At 34.9% G+C, this 19,360-nt stretch overlaps 1 protein-coding gene across 4 annotated transcripts in view; it reads right to left on the reverse strand.

The window, feature by feature from the left end:
• XPR1 (xenotropic and polytropic retrovirus receptor 1) overlaps positions 1–19,360 on the reverse strand; it is a 198,998-nt gene that overhangs the window by 52,849 nt on the left and 126,789 nt on the right. For all 4 annotated transcript variants that reach the window (XM_082465311.1, XM_082465313.1, XM_082465312.1 and 1 more), the window contains 6 exons: positions 18,084–18,307; positions 15,616–15,765; positions 15,263–15,346; positions 10,266–10,347; positions 1,048–1,238; positions 657–836 (listed from right to left, as the gene is read on the reverse strand). In XM_082465311.1, the coding sequence (XP_082321437.1) occupies positions 657–836; positions 1,048–1,238; positions 10,266–10,347; positions 15,263–15,346; positions 15,616–15,765; positions 18,084–18,307 (911 nt within the window). The remainder of the gene's footprint in view (positions 1–656; positions 837–1,047; positions 1,239–10,265; positions 10,348–15,262; positions 15,347–15,615; positions 15,766–18,083; positions 18,308–19,360) is intronic.

Below are 19,360 nucleotides of genomic sequence, written 5' to 3' on the forward strand. Positions count from 1 at the left end.
AGAGCTGGTTAAATCTGGGAGTAAGCAGAAGTTCCTTTCCAGAGCAGTCTACAATATCCCAAAAAATACAGCTACCATTTTTGCAGGAAATTCTATATCCTAATGCTGAGACTGCTTGATTTTGAGATCATTAAGAAATAGGTAAAGTGGAAGAAGAAATGGAATTTATAAAGTCAATTTCTCAAGTTAAACTTGGTGATCTGACAAGATATTCCTACTGCTTCTAGAGAACCAATACTTCATAAAATAAAAATGTTTGATTGACTACTTATAGCAATTTAACAGGAAAGGAATAGTTGCACCACTTAAAAAAAAGGAAAATTCTACATGTTATCACAGTTGATTAAATAATCTGTAAAGTAATTAATTATGAATTATTATTAATTTTTAAAGTCATTTCAGTATCTTGACACTTCATAGTCCATTTTGGAGGAAAAAATGCATGAGTGCTTTTCCCAGGGCCACTCTTACTGCACAACATCAGGTGAACCAGTCATACTGTGTTCTTTGCCCCTGGAGCTGGGGTACCACTCATTTAGACTACAATGTGAACATGCTTTCTGAAGTTGTGCAATACAGGAGTTTTGTTTTCATTCTGGAGGAAGCCAATGACCAATATACCACTCTAAAAATGATACACAAATTTCTGGACTTACCAGCAGTTTAAGCAGCCAAAACCGGGATTTATAATAGAAAGTTTTGGTGGGGTTGATGAGAAAGAAAACCATAAACCCATAAAGGACAAGTGGGTACACATATGTGGGGATGACACTAACTGGAGCAAAGAAGCATGCCAGAAGGCTCAGGCACCACAATATCCCGAGGAATCCAGCAATCTGATAAAGGATGGGAAAGACAAAAAGAAAGAAAATTATTTTTATTTCTACCATTACTTAAAAAATCTTTTATAAAACAGAGGTAAGAAAAATGTTTAATTATTACATCAACAATCCTCTTCAAATAGAAAATAGATTTTAGTACCCACTAAACCATCTATATAGCTAATGTAAACTATATTCATGGGATTTTATGTCTTGCTTTGATTACCTCAAAGAGATGCTGATGAGATAAATTGCTTCTTGGATTAAGTTCAAAGATGAGCACATGATTTACTCCAGCCTGTCTCCAACCATACGTGTTGATGCCCAGTAGAAAAAGGAATTCAATCAGAAGAAAGCCACCGCGATAGATTCTTATCAAGGGCCAAATACTTCTATCTGTTTCAAGTTTAAATACAGCTGAAAGAATATCAACTAATTGGTTAGTTAGAAAATTTATAATGTCTCCTTTAATTGTCTTTTCTCTTAATTCTCAAGGATATAACCCTGGCATAAGAATTTTTAATAAATAAAACGTAAACCTAGGTTATCTCAAGAGCCTGATAAACTTGCTTCGAGGTTCTTTGTCTTCTTCATTTCACTCTGCAAAATTCCACCAGAAAAATTTTCCTAAAATTTGACTTTCAGCATATTAGTCCATGGTGAAATAGTTTAGAACGATCAGATCAGTTCTGTCAGCTGGGGATTTCTGTCATGACACAACTTCTTTGGCTGTTTTGTCCATCACTGAACTGGATATAGTGATGCCTAGCTCACAGCGTTACTATGAAAATTATAAGGAAGAGTATATATGAAAGCAATGTGAAAACTGAAATGTCATATAAATGACAACAATTAGTATTTATAGAATGCTTATTACTATGTGCTAAGGATTGTATTTTTACATATAACAATTCATCTAATCTTCACAATGGCTCTGTGAATTAAAAACTATTATCTCCATTTGATTGATGAGAAAACTACAGCAGAGAAGTTAAGTAATTTGCTCAGGTTTACCAAGCTAGGATAAAGCAGAGCCAGGATTTTAACTCAGACAGTTTTGCTCCAAAGCCCATACTCTTAATTACTACATTCAATTGCTCATATGCCCATACAACCGTTCAGTATCACTACTATCCTATAGATCTCCAATAATTATAACATTCAAACGTTTCAGCCTCGCAATTCATGTTCTTCACAATCTGATCTCCAATTAAGTTTCCCAAACTTATCTCATAGTGCCCCTAAATTCTTATCTCCTGATAAATTTTATTATCCTTTTAACAAATTCACTTTTTTGCTTAAGTTGTCCCCTGTACCTAAAATGGCCTTGCTCTTTCTTTTGACAAATTCTATTTGTACTTATTACTTAAGAGTCAGATTCTCATCTGTTCATAAATTTATTGAATCAATATGTTTCATTTTGAGCCTATTCTGTGCCAAACATTTCAATTTGGCTACCAATTTCTCAATTTTCCAAATAACTATAAAATTTACTGTTAGCACTACTCATTTGAAATTTAATTATATACATCTTATATACTTAAATAACCATTTATTATTTATCTTTGTATTCTCTATAGCACATAGCACATTTAATAATTTAAAAATAACAGGGTACAGAAAGCCTTTGCTTTGGGGCCAAATACTACAGACCAGATTTCAAATCCTAGCTTTACTAGGGCAAATTATTAAATTTTTCTAAGTCTCACTTTCCTTGTTGGTCAATGGGGAGAATATCTATTCTCATAAGTTTGTTAAGAAGATTAAATCTGAACAACATACATTAAATGCCTAAAACAGTACGTTTGGTCCATTTTTGAATATTCAGTATATATCAGTTTCTTTTTCCTTTTACTTTATGAAAATTCATTTTTTCATTAATTTGACAAATATTTATTGGGTGCCCATTATGTTTGACACCATTCTAAAAGCTGGAGATTCAGTAATGAACAACAAACAAAATACCTGTCTTCAGGCAACTTCTATTCTGTATAATGTCAGATAGTGAGATAAGTATTTCGAAGGAAAAAAAGTAAAGAGATAAAGAATGTTAGGTGCTATTTTAGGTAGGGTGGTCAAGAAAACCTCTCAGAAGATGACATTTGCAGGAACCTTAAGGAAATAGAGACTTAATCATGTGACTATCTGGAGGAACAGGGCTCCAAGTAGAGGGAAAGTACAAAGGGCCTTAAGATAGGTATAAGCCTTGTGTAGTCCAGGAACAGGAAGAAGGCCAGGCCGCTATGACTGGAATGAATGAGAGGTAAAGTGGCAAAAAGTTACCTAGAGGCAGATCAGGTAGGACTTTGTCAAGACTTAAGCTTTTACTCAGATGTATAAAGCCAATGAAAGGTTTTTCACATAATTGGTATGACCAGATTAATAATTTTAAAGGACTACTCTAGCTGTCATGTGAAGAACAGACTGCAAAGGAACAAGTACGGTAGCAAGAAGATTAGTTAGGAGGTTGAAAATAAAAATATATATACATGGTTTTACATCCTGATTCCCAACCAAAGACTACATATATATTACAACAGTCAGGAAACAAAAATAATAAGTATAAATCCCAAAGAATACACAATTAAACTACTAGAGCTTATAAAGTCAACAAAGTTGCAGAGTACAAGATCAACACACAGGGACTTCCCTGGTGGTGCAGTGGTTAAGAATCTGTCTGCCAATGCAGGGGACACGCGTTCGAGCCCTGGTCCAGGAAGATCCCACATGCCATGGAGCAACTAAGCCTGTGTGCCACAACTACTGAGCCGGTGCTCTAGAGCCTGTGAGCCACAACTACTGAGCCCATGTGCCACAACTATTGAAGCCCGCACGCCTAGAGCTTGTGCTCCGCAATAAGAGAAGCCACCACAATGAGAAGCCCGAGCATTGCAACGAAGAGTAGCCCCCACTCAAAGAGTAGCCCCCGCTCGCCGCAACTAGAGAAAGCCCGCACGTAGCAATGAAGACCCAACGCAGCCAAAAAAAAAAAGATCAACACACAAGATTCAGCTGTCCTTATATAAACCACCAATGAACAATCTGAAATGAAATTAAGAAAACAATTCCAATTACAATAGCAAACAAAAGAATAGAACACCAAGGAATAAATCTAACCAAGGAGGTGAAAGACTTGTACATTGAAAACTACAAAACACTGCTGAAAGAAATCCCATGTTCATAGATTGGAAGACTTGTTCAAATGGCAATGTTACCCAAAGTATTCTACAGATTCAATACAATCCATATAAAAATTCTAATGGCCTTTTTTTGCAGAAATGTCAAATCGATACTCAAATTCATATGGAATTGTAAGAGGCCCCAGATAGCCAAAACAATATTGAAAAAAGAACAAAGTTGGAGAACTCACAATTCATGATTTCAAATTGTACTACAAAATAGTGTGGTACTGGCATAAAAAAAGACATATAGACAAATGGAATAGATTGAGAGCTCAGAAATAAATTTATACATCTATGGCTGATTGATTTTCAATAAGAGAACCAAGACTATTCAATGAAAAGGAATATTCTCTTCAACAAATGGTGCTGAGACATTTGGATACTCACATGCAAAAGAATGAAGCTGAATCCATACTTCACAGCATGTACAAAAAGTAGTTCAAAATGGATCAATGAGCTAAATATAAGAGCTAAAACCATAAAACTCTTAGAAGAAAATATAAGGGTAAACCTTCAGGACCTTGGATTTGGCAATGGAAGTCTTAGATATGACACCAAAAGCATGAATAACACAACAACAAAAACAGATAAACTGGATTTCACCAAGTTAAAAAATTTTGTGCATCAAAGGACATTATCAAGAAAGTAAAATGACAATCTATAGAATGGGAGAAAATATTTGCAAATTATATATCTGATAAGGGTCTAGTATCCAGAATATATAAAGAACTCTAGTAACTTAGCAATAAGAAGACAACTCAATTTAAAAATGGGCAGAGACTTGGATAGACATTTTTCCAAAGAAAATATACAAATAGCCAATAAGCACATGAAAAGATACTCAATGTCATTAGAAAAATGCAAATCAAAACCATAACAAGATACTACTTCAAACCCACTAGGATGGCTATAATTAAGAAAAAAAAAAGGGAAATCACAAGTGTTGATGAGAATGTGGAGAAAACGGAACCCTCATAAATTGCTGGTGGAAACAGAAAATGGTGGAGCCTCTGTGGAAAACAATTTTGTGGAACCTCAGAAGGTTAAAAAGCATTATCATATAATTAAGCAATTCCACTCCTAGGTATATATCTGAAAAAACTGAAAACGGGTACCCAAACAAATCCATGTATATGCATGTTCACAGCAGCAAAACTCACATTAGCCAAAAGGTAGAAACAACACAGCATAGTTACATTCAGTTTTGGTAGATACTACCAAACAGTTCTCCAAAGTACTATACCCATTTCCACTCATTCACTTTCATATCTTCATGGTATGCCATTGTATAGGGGTAATATCATTTATTTTCTTAAACAGTTCCTAACTGATAGACATTTGAGCTGTTCCTAGGATTTTGCTATTATAAACAAAATAGCGGTGAATACCCCCCTTTCATATATGTCTTTGCACCCATGTACAAGTATGTTTATACGATAAACTTCTAGAAATAAAATTGCTTAATCAAAGTGATTGTATTAAAAATTTTTTACATATGCTGCCAAATTATCCTCTAAAGAGACTGCAACAATTAATACTTTACCACTAGTGTATGAGTGCTTGTTATTTCACACTCTTATACGCACTTTTTAAAAATATTTTTAATGGAGTATAGTTGATTTACAATGTTGTGTTACTTTCTGCTGTACAGCAAAGTGACTCAGTTATACATATACACATATCCACTCTTTTTTAGATTCTTTTCCCATATAGCTCATTACAGAGTACTGAGTAGAGTTTCCTGTTCTATACAGTAGGTACTTATTAGCTATCTATTTTATATATAGTAGTGTGTACATGTCAATCCCCCCGGTAACCATAAGATTGTTTTCTACATCTGTAACTCTATTTCTGTACTGTAAATAAGTTCATTTGTACCAATTTTTTAGATTTCACATATAAGCAATATCATACGATATTTGTCCTTCTCTGTCTGACTTACTTCACTCAGTATGACAATATCTAGGTCCATCCATGTTATTGCAAATGGCATTATTTCATTCTTTTTTATGGCTGAGTAATATTCCATTGTATATATATGTACCACATCTTCTTTATCCATTCCTCTGTTGATGGACATTAGGTTGCTTCCATGTCCTGGCTATTGTAAACAGTGCTGCAATGAACATTGGGGTGCATGTATCTTTTCTAATTATGGTTTTCTCTGTGTATATGCCCAGCAGTGGGATTGCTGGATCATATGGTAGCTCTATTTTCAGTTTTTAAGGAACCTCCATACTGTTCTCCATAGTGGCTGTACCAATTTACATTCCCACCAACAATGTAGAAGGGTTCCCTTATACGCAGTTTAAATGGTCAACCTCTTGTCTTTGTCAAACCAGGAAGTGAAATATGATATATTATTATTATATCAATTAAGTACAGGTTACTAGGAAACTATAAGAACAAGTTTTAAAAAATCTGAACAGGTAGCTTTTCATCTTCATAACACTAAATATCTGGAATACGTGAATTTCAGACAAATTATTAAATATCAGGTCATGTCCCCTTGAGAAACCATAGCAATTATGTACATTATTTTTTTTATGTGAATGTTTGAAAAAAAGAATCATGCTTGTACATGCGTTACTACTGCTGTGTTTCTCTCTCAATTTTCAACTCTTATCGTTAACGCAACCACTGGGAGATAAATAAGGATAGACAGCTGGCTTTAACTGTATTTACCCTGCCTCCCCCATAGACACACAAAGATTAAACAAAGACGGGTTCTGAGGTGAGAGAACATAAATGCACAACACTAAATGTATAAAGCACTCACATTAGAAAATAAATCAGACCGTCTCACAAAAACGTAGGCTATACATACAAAAGAAAACAAAACCCCAACTTGCCCCTGAATTTAAGAAAACTTCAATTCATTCACATAAAAAGAATGAAGTTTATTTATCTATTCTTATGTCTTACTTAATGACAGTGATGATGATAACACCATGCTCATCTTGGAAAGAAAAGAAAAAGATTTCACACACAGATGAGTAAGGTCTTCCCTGACGCTCTCATTTGAAAGTAATCACTTGTTCTCTTGACCTGCTTAGAAAACACTTCTATTTTGTAGTGTATTATTATTGTTTTAATATGTCTTAATCTCCTTTGTGTAACAATAAGCTTCATAAGGAAAGGAATTCTCTTATCTATCTTAAGACTCAAGATTATCAAGCATAATCACAGATACATAAAATTTACTTGTTGAATGAATTCTAATACAACCCTGTTCTTTTAAGGTATTAAGCTCATTTAACAAATGAGGAAATTGTTTCAGAGAAGTTAAGTCATGTCTTTAAAGCCAAAACAATTAAGAAACAGTTGAGCTGGGACTGCAACCAGGCAAGGCCTTTTGGAGGTAAGTCAGTGTTCTTTCCATAACAGCTAGCTGGATAATCTAGGGCTAGGCTTTTTATTGTAGTATATCCATGCATTCTATATAAGTAAACTGCATTCATCCCTGAAGACACAGAGCTAGATTTAAATATGAACATAAATTATACCAATATTAAAACATGAGCTTACAGTAGACAATAATAGAGTTAATTTTTAGTAAAATTGGTGGGAAGGAGAACTCTAAACATACAAATGAAAACACACTGTTAATAGGTAAAGTTCACACACTATCTAAAAGCCATTACAACTTGGGCTATAATTTCGTAATATGCAATTTGACAATCTTAATCAAGAAGAATGTTTATGAGGAATAATGAATTCAGTAAATTATTTCTTGAACATCTATGTGTCTGGCACTGCGTTAGGAACTTGAAATACAAAAATGAAAAACACATAGACCCTGGAATCGAGAATAGTTTAAGTGTGACAGTGATATAAACCTTCCTTGTTCAGGCAGCATTATAATTACTAAAAGTCCAAAACAGATTATAATGGATATTTATACAATAACATCTATTTCTAAGTCATTTTCTGTGCAGACTTCACTGAACAGAATTTAATCCTTTATTAATGACTCACAGTTATTATAAGCACAAGTACACAGACTCTTTTTTTTTAATGAATTTATTTATTTTTATTTTTATTTATTTTTGGCTGCATTGGGTCTTCATTGCTGCGTGCAGGCTTTCTCTAGTTGCAGCGAGCGGGGTCTACTCTTTGTTGAGGTGCAAGGGCTTCTCATTGCGGTGGCTTCTCTTGTGGAGCACGTGCTGTAGGCATGCGGGCTTCAGTAGTTGTGGCAATGCGGGCTCAGCAGTTGTGGCTCGCGGGCTCTAGAGCGCAGGCTCAGTAGCTGTGGCGCACGGGCTTAGATGCTCCGCGGCATGTGGGATCCTCCCGGACCAGGGCTCGAACCCGTGTCCCCTATATTGGCAGGCAAATTCTTAACCACTGCACCACCAGGGAAGCCCCAAGTACACAGACTCTTGAGGTATACCAGGATTATCTGCCCTTAAAGTAAAAGTCCTCAAATTCAAGAATCTTTGAGATTTGTGTTTTTTTGCTGTTTGTGTGCTTTCTGTATATCATTTAATTTCATCTCTGTCCTTCTCTTCCATCCATTCAAACTTCAACCAACATTTTTTGAACCCTGCTATATCCCAGGCAATGTTTTAGGTGCTGGAGATACAATGGTGAACAGGAGAGACAAAAGCCAAAGCATTAAGGAATTTATATTCCAATGGGAAAGCAGATAATAAGAAACAAAATATGTCACAAGTGCTCCAAAGAAAACTAATGTAGGCTAAAGGGATAGAACAGGCTATTTTAGGGTAGGCTGAGCAGGGAAGGCCTTACTAAGGAGGTGGCATTTGAGTAGAGACTACATGAAGTGAGGGAGTAAGCTATGTAGACATCTTGGGGAAGGGCCTTTTAGGCAATTGAAAGGGCTCATAGATGGAAATGAGCTTGGTGTGTTCGAGAAATAGTAACAAAACAAATGTGGATGGAAACAGTGAAACCAAGTGAAACTGAGTGTGGGGGGGGATGACAGAATATGAAGTTAGAAAGGCCCAAAGGGACGAGATCTTGCACACCATGGTAGGAATTTTCCATTTTATTGTAAGAGAAGCCATTTAATGGATTTTGAAGAGGAGAGTGACATGATCTAACTTGCATCAAAAAGACACTGGTGACTGTAGAGAGGCAAGAGTGGTTGTATGGAGACAAGTTCAGGAGGCTGCTGCAGTGTACTAAGCAAGAAATGGTTGCTTAGACAAGGATGGCACTGGTGGAGGTGGTCAGATTCAGAGCATATTTTGAAGACAGAGCAACAGGACTTGCTGATGGACTGGAGATGAGGTATGAGGGAAAAGAGAGGCTAAAGGTTTCTGGCCTGAGAAACTGATGAGAGGTGAAGCTATACAGAAGAGAAAGCATATTTAGTGATAAAAAAAATTTGTCCACATAAGTTTAAGATGCCTATTAGACATATAAGTATCCATTTAGATATCATTCAGAGGAAACAGTATATAATTTGGGAGTTATTAGCATATAGATGATATTTATAGCCGTAGGCTTCAATAAGACTGCCTAGCTAGGAAATGAATGTAGACAGAGAAAGATCTGAGGACTGAACCCAGTGGTACTCCCCAACATTTAGATGCCAAAAGAAAAGAATAGCTAGAAAGGAGTCTGGGAAAAAACTACCAGCCAAGTTTAATAAGAAAACCAGCAGAGTGTAGTTTTCCCAGCAAAATCAACTGAAGAGTTTCAAGAAGGAATGATCCACAATGTCAAAATACTGCCGAGAGGTAAGTCAAATTCTGTTGGGAGGTTTAGTAAGATTATGCCTCCCTTGTTCTTACATCATTTCTTGATGTTGGGAATGCACTTGTTTCCAGCAATTCCTCCTACCTCTTTATAATTTTTAACTGCTATAGAATAGAATATTATATAACTAATTTTCTTTAAATTATATGCAAAGTAATTGTAAATAGGTTCTGGAAAGGATGTGAGAGAGTCTCCAAAAAGCAAAGTAAATGAGCTTAGTGCACAAATTTTGTAAAATCTTATTTACTCTCATCTCTGATCAAGGGAGCTGAGGTTATTGATAACTAAACGCTGAAAATGATAGAGAATAAGGAGTCACAGTCTAGCAATGTTTAAAGGGATAATTATATCCAAAGGGGAAAACAAACCAAAATAACCAACACCCACCCTCCCATCATTTATAAAAACAAAAAACAGCCCTGACAGATTTCTCTTTCAGTAGCTTTGGTAGTTTGGTAGTAACTTTGGGAGAGGGACAGAATATGACATAAGCAGATTAGTAATAATTTAATTCAAAATTTAAACTACTCACCGGCAAGCACAAGGGTAATATTCAGTACAATGAATATTCCACAAAATAGGCCAACTCTAAAAGTAGTCCATGCTGGTGCAGGCTGTGGACAGAAAAACAGCATTTTGAGTAAAGGGTAAAATATTGAATACATTTAGTATACAGTGTAATAAATTAGCACTATAAGCCTCAAAGTTCTACCATGAAAACAAACATATTTTATGATCTGAATTTTTATAAATCTGGACCAGAGAATCATCCTTCATTATCCAATAATACTAGAATTGAGTTGCCAGTTTATTCTAATTATTTTATAGAAATCTGAGTCACTAAATAAAGAGAATTACAATCTCAGGCATCAAATTACATATATACTGAGTTTTCTTATAGGAGAGATTTAAGTGCAATTTCACTTTTACAGTGTGTACATATTTAAATTTTCTAAGTCAGTATTACTCAATTAGAGTTCACATATTTGGTACTATATAATTAGAGACAACGATAAAAATAAGAATACTCATTTTTTGAGTACTTACAGTATTATATTGGAGTAACTTAAAGTGAATTTTTAAACATACACTCATGTCAGAATCTCCAGGATGGGGGCTTTCCTGGTGGCACAGTGTTAAGAATCCGCCTGCCAATGCAGGGGACATGGGTTTGAGCCCTGGTCTGGGAAGAATCCACGTGCCGTGGAGCAACTAAGCCCATGCGCCACAACTACTGAGCCTGTGCTCTAGAGCCCTCACACCACAACTACTGAAGCCCACACCCCCTAGGGCCTGCATGCCCCAACTACTGAGCCCACGTGCTGCAACTACTGAAGCCCACACGCTTAGAGCCCGTGTTCCGCAACAAGAGAAACCACCGTAATAAGAAGCCCACACACCGCAATGAAGAATAGCCCCCGATCGCCCCAACTGGAGAAAGCACACGTGCAGCAACAAAGACCCAATGCAGCCAAAAAAAAAAAAAAAGAATCTCCAGGATGTGTACATGCAAAAATTATTTTTCTCTATTATAAATGTAATTTTAAATTTAGAAAATAATAAAAAGAAATCTACTGCTTTCTAAAATAAAGTGCCTGATACTTTAAACATAAATAGATAAGAAACATGGAGAGATGATCTTATCGATTTAAATATTTGCTATGAATGTTATAAAAGAAATTGTTAGAGGTGATATTACATTTGAGATTCTTCGAATGTTTTCTAAAAACCTTTAAATGAAAAAAAACACTGAGACTTCCTCTGACTTACTTATTATTCATCAGTAATAGATAACTGTATGTTAGTTTAGGACTGAAAGCATTCAGAAGGAAGATGGTCATCTGTCTTTTTCAAAACAAATTTTTTTCTTTAATAAATTTATTTATTTATTTTTGGCTGTGTTGGGTCTTCGTTTCTGTGAAAGGGCTTTCTCCAGTTGTGGCGAGCGGGGGCCACTCTTCATTGCGGCGCGCGGGCCTCTCACTGTTGCGGCCTCTCGTTGCGGAGCACGGCTCCAGACGCGCAGGCTCAGTAGTTGTGGCTCACGGGCCCAGTTGCTCCGCGGCATGTGGGATCCTCCCAGACCAGGGCTCGAACCCGTGTCCCCTGCATCAGCAGGCAGACTCTCAACCACTGCGCCACCAGGGAAGTCCCAAAACAAAGTTTTAAATTGTGTAATTTATCATATTTACAAAAGGATGTGTGTGTGTACATACACACACACATATACATATAAATAATGTATTTGGACTATTAGAGACAATAATAAAAGGTACCTAAACCTATCACCCATCTTTAGGAGAGCACATTTCCATTACTTTGAAATCCTTATCCCTTCCAGATCCAAAATCCTTCCCTCCTCACCAGAGATAACCATTTCCATGTTTCTTTGGCTCTATCCCTTCTACATGCAGTCCTAAAGACTTAATTTTTCAAAATTAATTTCCTTATTTTTAACAGCTTTATTGAAATATAACTGACATACAATGAACTGCACATATTTAAAGTATACAATTTGTGTCTTTCCTCTCTGGATGCTTTTAAGATTTTTCTTTAATTTTCAAGCAGTGTGACTATAATATGCCTGTGTTTTTTATTTTAACTGTTTTTTTGACTAAATTGACATACAATAAACTGTACATATTTAAGGTGCACAAGATCTGATATTTTGACATATGTAAGCGCCTATGAAACTATCACCATAACCAAGGCAATGAACATTGTCTATCATCCCCAAGAGTTTCCTCTTGCCCTTCTGTAATTCTTTTCCTCTTACCACATCCCATCCCACCTCCAGGCAACTGCAAACCTGCTTTCTGGGCTTCCCTGGTGGCGCAGTGGTTGAGAATGTGCCTGCCAATGCAGGGGACACGGGTTCGAGCCCTGGTCTGGGAAGATCCCACATGCCACGGAGCAACTGGGCCCGTGAGCCACAATTACTGAGCCTGCGCGTCTGGAGCCTGTGCTCCGCAACAAGAGAGGCCGCGATGGTGAGAGGCCCGCGTACCGCGATGAAGAGTGGTCCCCACTTGCTGCAACTAGAGAAAGCCCTCGCACAGAAACGAAGACCCAACACAGTCATAAATAAATAAATAAATAAATAAATAAATAAATAAATAAATAAATAAATAAAAGACCGTGAATTTCTTAAAAAAAAAAAAAAACCTGCTTTCTGCTGCTATATGTTAGTTGGCATTTTCCAGAGTTTTAGGTAAACAAAACCATAATGTATATATTCTTTTTTGGTCTGGCTTATTTTTTCAGAATAATTATTTCGAGATGCATCATGTTGTTCCATATATCAAGGTTTATTCTTTTTATTGCTGAGTAGTATTCCATTGTATGGATATACCACATTGTTTACCTATTTACCTACTGATAGACATTTGGGTTGTTACCAGTTCTAGGCTATTATGAATAAAGCTGCTATGAACGTTTGTCTTTATATGAACATATGCTTCATTTGTCTTGGGTAAATACCAAGGAGTGTAATGGCTAGATCTTATTGCAGGTGAACGTTTAACTTTTTAAGAAACTGCCAAATTATTTTCCAGTGCGGTTATATCATTTTATACTCCACCAGCAGCATATACAATATCAGAGTTCTTGGTCCTTCAAGGTTTAGCACGTCAATCTTTTTAATTTCAGTCATCCTAATAGGTGTGTGTTATCCCATTGCGGTTTTAATTTGCATTTCCCTACTAATGATACTAAGCATCTATTCACATGCTTATCTACCACCCAGACATCTTTGATTAAGATCTTTTGCCCATTTTTAAGTTGGGTTGTTTGTTTTCTTATTATTGAGTACTAGAGTTCTTTATATGTTCTGGGTACAAGTCTTTTATCAGATATATTTTTAAAATATTTTCTCCTAGTCTGTTGCTTTTCATTCTCTTAACATTGTCTTTTGAAGAGCAGGAGTTTTTAATCTTGGTGAAGTGCTTTTGGTGTCATTTCTAAAAAATCTTTGCATAACCCAAAGTCACCAGGACTTTCTCCTATATTTTCTTCAAAAATTTGTCGTTTTAGGTTTTCATTTAGGTCAATGGTAAATGTAAAATTAATTTCTGTACATGGTATGAAGAATGTATGGAAGTTGTGGGTTTGTTTTTTTTTTTGGCATATGAAAGCCAATTGCTCCAGCCCCATTTGTTGAAAAGACTATCCTTTCTCCAGTGAACTGCCTTTGCATATTTATTGCAAATTAATTGTTCACATATTTATTGGTCTATTTTTGGATTCTCTATTCTGTTCCATTAATCTATCTGCCTATCCTGACACTAATAACACACTGTCTTGATTACTGTAGTTTTAATAAGATTGATACCACACAGTGTTAATCCTTCAACTTAGTTGTTCCAAAGTTGTTCTGGCTATTCTTGGTCCTTTGTACTTTCATATAAATTTAAAAATATGCTTAATAATGATTTTTTAAAAGCCCTGTTGAGATTTTGAGTTAGTTTGTGTTGTATCTATGAATCCATTTAGGAAGAAATGATATTTTAAAAATACTGGGTTTTCTAACTTCTCTCATGTATCTGTCTTCTTTAATTTCTCTCAATAATGTTTTATAGTTTTCAATGTAAAAGTATTGCACATCTTTTGTCAGATTTAACCCTAAATATCTATGTATTGATCTTGTATTCTGCAACCTTGCTAATAAACTCACTAATTAGCTCTAGTAGCTATTCTATAGAGTCACTGGATTTTCTAAATAGGTCATCATGTCATCGGCAAAAAAAAAAAAAAAAAACAAACGAAACAAACCCCACCAGTTTTACTTCTTTGTTTCTAATCTAAATGCCTTTTATTTCTTTTTCTTACCTTACTACACTGGCCATAATCTCCAGTACAATGCTGAATAGAAGTGGTAAGAGTGAATACACTTTTTTGTCCCTAGTTAGGGAGAAAGCATTCAGTGTTTCATCATTAAGTATGATATTAGTTTTAGGTTTTTCATAAATACCTTTTATTGGGATGAGGAAGATCTTTCTGTTATTGATTTCCATTCCATTCTGGTCACAGAACATATTTTCTATGATTTAAATCCTTTTAAATTTACTGAGATTTAGTTTATGATGCAGAAGATATCACTTAAATGTCTTTTGGTATAACTACTATGTAGATATCATTTAATAAATGCTTTTTTAAGCACAACTATTGCATTTTAGAGGAAAGTATGTAGTAGCCCAGACTATCTGAAGCCCTCCCACTCCCATATCATCAAATAAATATCTCATCTTAATCATTTGGTCTGACCAAGCTAGCATGTCAGTAAGAATAAACAAGAGAAGTAGTACAAGATAAGAAGAGAAAGGTGGGAAGACATTACAATTTATTATGAAGTGAGATCTGTCTGGCAACTAATTTTTTAAAGTGAAAATAGCAATAGTAATAAATACTTATAAACTTTGGCTGAAACATTTTTTAAAGTAATGAAACTAGTATATTTTATCAGCTAACAGATCATGTTGATTATTAAACAGGTAAAACGAACCAACCAAACAACTGGAAACAAATACGAACCTGAGCAGCTCCCAAAGGGGGAACACGTAAACGCTTCATAGCTTTTTGTCTGTCACCATCTTCAAGTTCATTGGTCACTACAGCCTAAAAGACACATTGTTAACTTTTGACACAGGTTATACTGAACTTGAGTATTGCATAAATAATTCTGAACCATTTATACATATGGTATTCTGATAACCCCCTGGTGAATATATACTGAATAAAACAAAAGAAAAAATCATGAGTAAGAATATATGTATTTAAAGCAAGCAACTAATAACAAAAGGAGAATAAAAATGAGGAATTATTTCATTAAAAATAAGACATTAACGTTATTGAAAATATGTGGTATATAAGTGAGATTCCCATACCTCAGTTTCAGAGATGAGCTGGTTGATTTTCTTGCATGTATAAAATGGGGCTACTTCTACATGAGCCACTCGCCAATCTGCTCCACGAGATGTTTCCAGGATCTTGTCATGCTTTTTAAGGATTTTTCGGAACCCTGTAAAATTCAGATTCTACAGAAAGAAATGAGAAACACTACTATAATTTCCACCACCATGAGAGAAGATGAAAAATAACAAGCACTTTGTGTTGACTGAGTTCACTGAAGATTGAGTACCAAGGGAAATGGCAATGCTTTCATAAAAGCATGTACTATAAAAAGATAAGGCTCTTCTTTCTTATTTCATTTATTCATTTCAAGGTAGTATGCTATCAGTAATACAAAGAAACTCTGGATTATGAACCCTATTATTTCTATTTCATGTAAATTAATGGAAGTCCTAAACTCAAAACATTTTTATTTCCATTTTCCTATGTACAACTGTTTTCAAAATAGCTAATTTACGTTATTTTGCTTCTTTGATCAAAAGAATATATTCAGAAAATACTCTGGATTTATCATGAACTGAATACATTTATTAGTTCTTTGCTTTTTGCAGGCCTGGTATAGCTATGTATTTCCCCCTGCTATGCAAGCATGTACGAACAAGCACAGAAAATGGATACTCATCTATTTTTCTTAACTTTTATTTTGTTTCCATCCATTCTGTTTGGGGATGGGTGTGCAAAGAGTCAGTGGAAAAGAAGAAGTGATCATACTTACAGGGTTTTGCTGATAATGGGTAGGAGCTTGTACTTTTCCTCCATTTCTACAATATCAAAATACTATACTTTTCTATATTCTCAAATCCTGTTGTTCTTTAATCAACAGACAAAAAAGCACGAAATTGTGGATTTGCAAGGTTCTTTAAATCACAGGTCTCCCAAATTTGCTGATCATATATCCCCATCAGTAAAAAAAAAAAAATTGAGCAGTCACTCCAAATTAGGTTTTGCTTGCTTGCCTGTTTGTTAATATTTTTTTTCATACTTTAATGGATCATCTTAAACTCTCCTTGGGTGTATACACCATGATTTGGAGACTGCTTTCAATTCATTTTCCTTTCTCATCATTTGCAAAATAAATGTATTCTTACTGGATAGAAAGTCTCAAAGGATAAAGGACAGATCAGAACTTTTATAATTAACAATTATTTTCAAGAAGCTTTTTATAATGACCCAAAACAAAAACTTCTGGCAAAGTTAATAAAGTAAAATTTAACAAGGGTATTTCCCTGTAATGCATAAGCATAATTAATAAAATATGAAATGTTAATATTTTATATCACTATAAGCAAGAAGAAACACATTTTTGTTTCTTTTTAAAGATAATTTATAAAGCTATGGATAAATTTCAAAGGAAAGGAATTTCCCATCATATATACCTTATATAATTACTTTCCTATTCTTCTAAAGTTATTTTCTGAGTTCTTCTTTGAATGTTAAAATATTAAATCACCAAAAAAGAAAGCAGAATTATGAAAGGGAAAAATGGAAATAAGTACATGCATTAAACTTAGATTACTACAGATACGACACTATAATTACTTTTTATTTTAAAATTCCAATATTTACCCATGGTAATACTTGTATTGTATAACCTCTAGTTTTTATATAGTGTATGATCCTGTGATGATCTTAACCAGATTAGAAGTAATAATCAAAAGAATAAAATGGAAAAATAATAGCACATAAGGTCTCTTTAAAGATTAGGGAGATGCTTTTGCCTATTTAAATGTTTATTATTTAACGAATAATCTGTTTTTCAATATATTCTTTATAGATTTAACTATGTGAACAAATCTATAAAGAATTACAAATGAATAAATGCCAAGCATGTCCATAATTTAGCATACATGGTAGTTCAACTTCTTAGGTTGGGTTTTAAAATTTCTTTTCTTTCGCAAGTTTTTTTTTGTTTTTGTTTTAAATACAGTCATATTGCAGCCTGTGGATAATAAAACTGAAAGTAGAAAGTTGAAAAGTCAGTATCTTTTACACTATTAGTGTTAGTTGCAGGAAAGTTAACTATACAGCTGCTTTCACGGAAATTTTGCTGTAGGTGGAATATAAAAGTTCTTACACAGCCAGCAGTGGTTGGGTAGACATATATTATTTCTTATTTCTACTCATTGCTTAGAGATGCCTCTAAAAATAGGAAGCAAACTATTACTCTTTGAGTCAAGGGCTACTCCTGAATACTGTACAAAAAGGTTTTGGAAAACTGATCTTCAAAAACAGAAGTTTTGTTAACATTATTTTACCATCTCTGATAACCTGATTTTTAGCCAATAAGAACATTTGAAATCCCAATAAGAACAGAAACAATAATGACATGCTAAGAATTTCCCTTTTTGGATTGACCCATTAGTATTAAGCTCAAGGTAATTCCATTTATTATAATTTCTCAATCATTTAAAGGTTCTATCCTCCACGGTAAGAACTGAAGTACCTGATAGTTCTGCAGCAGGATAAGACTGAGGTAGAACTCGCTGAAGGCCAGTTTAAGGTCTTTAAGATTCCTATGTTGGACACGTTCCTCATGGGACAGGTGGAAGACTGGCTTTCTGCGTTGTCGCAGTGTAGTAACACCAGTGCTTTCTTTCTGCGCATCCAGTGATGACTGAAGTTCATTCTGAAGTGTAGCAAACCTGCGCTGAGCCTCTGCGAGCTTTTCTATAAGAAGTAAAACAGAACTGTCAAATCATCAAGATAAAAAAGCTGGTAAAAGTTCTCACTGAAGTCTGAATTTTTACTAATTAGTCTGTTTCCCTAAAATTTCTAGGGAAAAAAATGCTACATTTAATATTTAGAACTAGATAGGAAAAACATGTTTCAGTGTAATACCCTCCTTTCATTCTACCCCACACTTCCCCCCAGCAAAACCTCAAGCGTACCCTTTCTTTTTACAGATGAAGATTGAAGACACAGAATTTAAAAGCCGTGAAGAGTGAGAATACAAAATGGTACAGCCGCACTGTAATTTGGAAAACAGTCTGGCAGTTCGCAAAAAGTTAAACATAGAGTTACCTTACGATCCAGCAATTCCACTCCTAGGTATATAAAACCAAGAAAACTGAAAATATACATGCACACAAAAACTTGTACACATACACAAACTGGGACTCATAATAGTCAAAAAAGTGGAAACAAACCCAATGTCCATTAACTGATGAATGGATAAGCAAAATATGGTATATATGTACAATGGAATATTGTTCAGCCATAAAAAAAGAATGAAGTATTGATACATGCTACAACATGGATAAATATTGAAGATATAATGCTCTAAGTGAAAGACGCCAGACATAAAATGCCACAAAATTGTGTGATTCCATTTATATGAAATGTCTAGAACAGACAAGTCCACAGAGAAAGAAAGTAGATTAGTGGTTGGCAGGGCCTGGGGGGAGGGAGGAACGGGGAGTGACTGCTAATGGGTACAGGGTCTTTTTGGGGTGATGAATGTTCTGGAATTAGATAGTGGTGATGGTTGTACAACCTTGTGAGTATTTATGCTTTGAATCTCTCTCCTCATGAATAGCTCATTCCCTTTTAAGGGCTCACATGAATAAGTCAGGCTTACCTGGAATAATCTCACTTTCTTAAAGTCAACTGATTTGAGACCTTAATTATACCTGCAAAATCCTTTATAGCAGCACCTAGGTTAGTGTTTGATTGAATAACTGAGAGAAAGTATGTGTATAGCAGGGGGAAGGGATTTTGGAG

The sequence above is a fragment of the Balaenoptera physalus genome, assembly GCF_965194825.1.
Source record: "Balaenoptera physalus genome assembly, chromosome: 1".
Classification (NCBI taxonomy): Eukaryota; Metazoa; Chordata; class Mammalia; order Artiodactyla; family Balaenopteridae; genus Balaenoptera; species Balaenoptera physalus.